The 4,571-nt window shown below is 42.6% G+C and overlaps 1 protein-coding gene across 1 annotated transcript in view; it reads left to right on the forward strand.

Annotated features, from left to right (window-relative positions):
- The window catches only part of GRP (gastrin releasing peptide), a 4,853-nt gene extending 572 nt beyond the window's left edge, over positions 1–4,281 (forward strand). Inside the window, exons 2-4 of the mRNA XM_017739863.1 lie at positions 4–75; positions 503–753; positions 3,877–4,281. Coding sequence (XP_017595352.1) covers positions 4–75; positions 503–753; positions 3,877–3,930 — 377 coding nt within the window. The 3' untranslated portion in view covers positions 3,931–4,281. The remainder of the gene's footprint in view (positions 1–3; positions 76–502; positions 754–3,876) is intronic.
- The last annotated feature ends 290 nt before the right edge of the window (positions 4,282–4,571 follow it).

A 4,571-nucleotide genomic window follows, 5' to 3' on the forward strand; every position in this document is an offset into this window, starting at 1 on the left:
GAGCGGCGCCCCTGCAGCCCGGCGGGACCCCCGCACTCACCAAGATCTACCCCCGCGGCAGCCACTGGGCTGTGGGTAAGTGCGGTTTAACTCCTACAAAGGCACTGGAACGCACGGTTCCTGCGTCGCGTGTCGAAGCAGGGTAAGTCTAAAACCTCCAGCTTCTCCGTCCGCTTTTATTCCAGCAAATCTTACCAAGCGCCTCTCTATCTCCAGGCAAAGTGCTTGGTTATCGCTGACCCTTCTCAGCCACGTTTTCTCTGACAATGTAACACAAGAGACAGAATAAATTAATTGAGTGTGACACTGACAAAATCATCAGTCCCAGTAGTGCTTCAGTTTGACATTATCTACCCCCTTCCCTTCCCGCACCTTCCCGCACCTTCCCGCACCTTCCTGCACCTTCCCGCACCTTCGTCAGTAGCAAAGTCCAGCCGATGTTTGAATAATCCAATCTTTACCCGTTTCGGTTAATTTTGTGCTACTTCAATTGTTCTTACAGGACATTTAATGGGGAAAAAGAGCACTGGAGATTATCCTTATGGTTTTGAAGAAGAAAACAAGACACCGTTTTCAGCATTACCTGACAATATCAAGCAGCTGGAAGAGTATCTGCAGTGGGAAGAAATCTCAAAATATTTGCTATGGCTGCTGGAAAGGAATGAAAATAAAAGTGCTCACTTTTTAAAAGGAGGGCTTCCCTGGTATACCAGGAGCACCTGGGAGACAGATGACAATAGCAGTTGGAAACATGTAAGTAAGATAAAACATGTAAAGATACTCCATGTGTTCAATTTTTGGTTTACAGTAACATATCAGCTTCCTCTAACTTGTGGATTGTCCAGAAAAGCAGCAGAAATGCACCTTACGTGTTAGGCATTCAGTACAGTAAGACTCTGCTCTTGATTACAGATTGTCACTCACCATTTGTATTTTTGATGACTTCATTTGCTACTGGGCATGAACACAGCATGCATTCAGCAGATTTTAGAGTCTGGGTTCCCTTCAAGCTGCTTGGTTGGGCCATTCTTTTCTTTTCTTCATGCTTAGGTGATCACATCAGCAGCACATATTGCCCAGCAAAGCCAAGCTAGTGTGAAAAACAGCTGTGAGGGCGGGAGGAACCATATCACACCGACTGTCCCCCTCCACCACTGTTCAGGATGTTTCACCTTGGGCTGGGTAAAGCCACAGCGCTGCAGAATTTTCTCTGGTCCCAGCTTTGTCCCTGTCTCCTTTGCCTTTTCACCAGCCCATGGTGCTGGCTACTGCTGTGATCATTCCTGGGTTTGCTAAATGAGTCTGGGGCTACTGATAAGCTGCCCCCCCTCATCCCTCAACATCCCATCCTTCCTAGTGCTGCTTCACAAGACAACAAGGCTTTGGAACAGATTAATCCCTGTTCTTTTAGGAAATCCTATAAAACACACTGGGAAGGATAACAGGTTTAACAGAAAGTAATTGGAGTCTAATGTAAATCACGGAATCCACAAGAAAACTCCTTTCCTTATAATGCCTCAGGCACAGTCATGGTGATAAAGCTGCAGAATTCTTTTGGGTGACAATGAAATAGAGTAAAAAGATTAGTACGCCCCCTTAAAGACATCAATGGGAAGATTTTTTTCCTGTCCCATATTCTACTGCAATATGATGTCATTAATACTCCTGGGCTAACTTAAGCCCAGTTTCCTTCCTGAAATCCTGGTGCAGTCAAATCAGTGAATACTTAAGCTTTTATTTGAATGTGGATAAAAGTTCACTCTTTAAATTAAGCTGTGATTTAAGTCTCTCACGCCAGTGATATGAATGCTGCCTATACATTTCTTTTTGGCTGTGGTGTTATGATAGTGACTCATCATAGTAACTATTAGTACCATCTAAAACTATTTATTCCATCTTCAGCTCTGCAGTGTGCAGCTTTGTAATCAAATTAAATGAACAAATTCCATTATTTAATGTAAAGAGGGAAATGTTCTGACTTCCAAAAAGTATCTGTCAATAAATCCTACTTAGGAAGGCTGCAAGTTGCCTCCGGTAAGTTGAATCATATCCATATGTGTGTACTTTCACTATAAATTAACGTCCACATTTTTGTGGTCAGACATCGAACATCCTTATGGAATAATAAGGTTATTGGCTTAAGCATCCAGATTTCTGCAAGGATTAGTAAAAACCTCATGTTTTTCCTGTGACTAAGATAGAGGACTACTTGCAGAGCCTCATTTGGCCATAGAACCTTTGATTTCCATCATTCAACAGCATCTTTGTCTCCACCCTGAAGTAAAATCTAATGAAAGTAGCTGTAGCTGTACTTTCCTGCTGTTGGACACAAATACCTGATATTACGCAGCCTAGATAAGATATGATGCCCTGTTTTCCCCTTGGCTTCAAAAAAGCACCTGAAAGTTAAGGTATTTCTGAGATCTTCCTTTAAGATGAAGAAAACATGAAGATCAAAAGGAATGTGCTTTACTCTTTTGAGAGCTGTGATAGTTTCCTAAACATTTAAATAATGAGAATTATTTTTCATTTAAAAGTTATTTTGAATAAAAGAGGTCTTATTTATAAAGGCAGAACTCTGATATACTGATTGTGACATTTATGAACACAGTGACACAAGAGCATAACTGGCCTTTGGGGGTTGATTGTCTAGATTTGTCAGGATGTGAGGGGTTTCAGGTGCACAGATTTTGGTTAGACAACCCCTCGGGGTAAGGTGCAGCTGTACCACAGCTGTGGAAGGTGTCCATGCAGGGGAGAGGATTACTAGGTACAGGAAGCTAAGGATGATGGCACAGCACATCCAAAAAATTTGTCCTTGGCATGAAATACTTTTCCAGGCACATTTCATGTGAGTTTGGAACAGAAACTTGTTCTAGGAGAAACCAGACACCAGATTTGCAGCGAGTTACTGTTCCCTATGCAGTGGCCTGTTGGACTGAGGTACTAAATGTGACCAAAAGAAGGTAAATAACGAACCCTGCTGACAGCTGCTGCAGTGGCTGTCCCAGGAGCACATGCCCTCTGAGGCCTGCAATTCCCATGCACTCACAGAGATGCCAAACACGAGGAGTCTGTGTCTGCAGCCCTGTGTCCCACCTGCTGCACACAGCAAACACTGGCTGGGTTGGGAACAAACAGACTCCAAGAACTTTGTTTCATGGATGCTTTCAAATTTAGCTGATTTTATTTAAAGCTTGAATTTTAAATTCAAGATCAGGAAGGCCCAAAGCTAGAAGTAAATACAGGTAAGTACCTTAGGGTCTTCCTTATTAGCACAAATCATCCAGTGCATCACCACTAATGCTCACACTGGACTGTGCATTTCTTAAGAAGAAAAGAATTCTTTCTAAAGGACTCACCCAGAGTGGGGAAATGGCTGTAACACACAGTCAAAAAATGGAAGAGGTGACCACAGTACTTTTCAGAGTCTAGCTTAAGATGGTGCACCTGTGTTATTTTGTTTTCGGTTAATACCTTGCCTGCTCTTTATTCATATATGAATAAATTACAGTTTATGTAGTAAAAGGGAACGGAAATCTCTCCTGCAAGTTGGACTAAGTGCAAAAGCAAGTTGGAAAATAAACTTTACTTTATTTCTATGACTTGGCTTTTTAACACTAATGAGACAGGATATAAATGAGATGGCAAACAGAATTATTTGGGAGAATGACTTTCCTCCTACTTTGGCAGTTGGTTATTACACTAACCAAGACAAATGGGGCCTGTTTTGGAAGGGTTATTAGGAATATATTTGTTATGTGAATGCACAGAGCAGTTATCTATTAGGCTTATTAACTTAAAGTAGGTTTATTAACTTAGTGAATTACTTTTTTCAGGATGGGTCTGTAAATAATGAGTTTCTCTTTTTATTAGATGATGGACTATCTGCTTCAAGTTGTGAATATGAAAGAGAGCACTCCAAGCTGAAAGAAGGTCTCTAAATCATGAAGAAATTGAATGCTTTCTGTAAGAGACTATATTTCACAAACACTTGATTGTATCAGATAATCAACAAGGTCTCTTTTCTGTACACAAGAATTCCTTTGTGTAAAATACTTAAATACACATATTCTTGTATGGTTCAGCAAGGACTAAATCCTCTACTTCATTTTCAAGGTTGCATTTTCTCATTCGAGTGGCTTTGGTATACATATATATATAATTGTCACGGAAGGGTCTTCCAATTAATTATATGACTTACCTATTGAATCAGTTCATCTCTTAGTTGGAAATTACATGACATTGCAACATTCGCAATAAATAGTACCAAGAAAAAGGTGGAGTTTATGCTTTTATTTGAGATAAGCAATGAAATTGGCTGTGTCAAAGCCAGTAGCAAGGGCCACTGCCTTCCCCAGGAACGGGCGTGTGTTGCGCTTCCAGCCGCTCTGTTGGGAGCCTCAGTGCTCCGTGTGTGCCCGGGAGATGACGCTGTCCTCGCAGCCCCGGCCCGCTGGCGGCAGCTCCGCTGTGCCCGGGGGCGGAACTCGGCCCGGGACGAGCCCCGACCGCCCACTCCCGCCGCCTCCAGCAGGCGGCGCCCTCGGCCAGGCCGCGCGGGGGGCGCT

The sequence above is a fragment of the Corvus brachyrhynchos genome, unplaced genomic scaffold (assembly GCF_000691975.1).
Source record: "Corvus brachyrhynchos isolate BGI_N302 unplaced genomic scaffold, ASM69197v1 scaffold297, whole genome shotgun sequence".
Lineage (NCBI taxonomy): Eukaryota > Metazoa > Chordata > Aves > Passeriformes > Corvidae > Corvus > Corvus brachyrhynchos.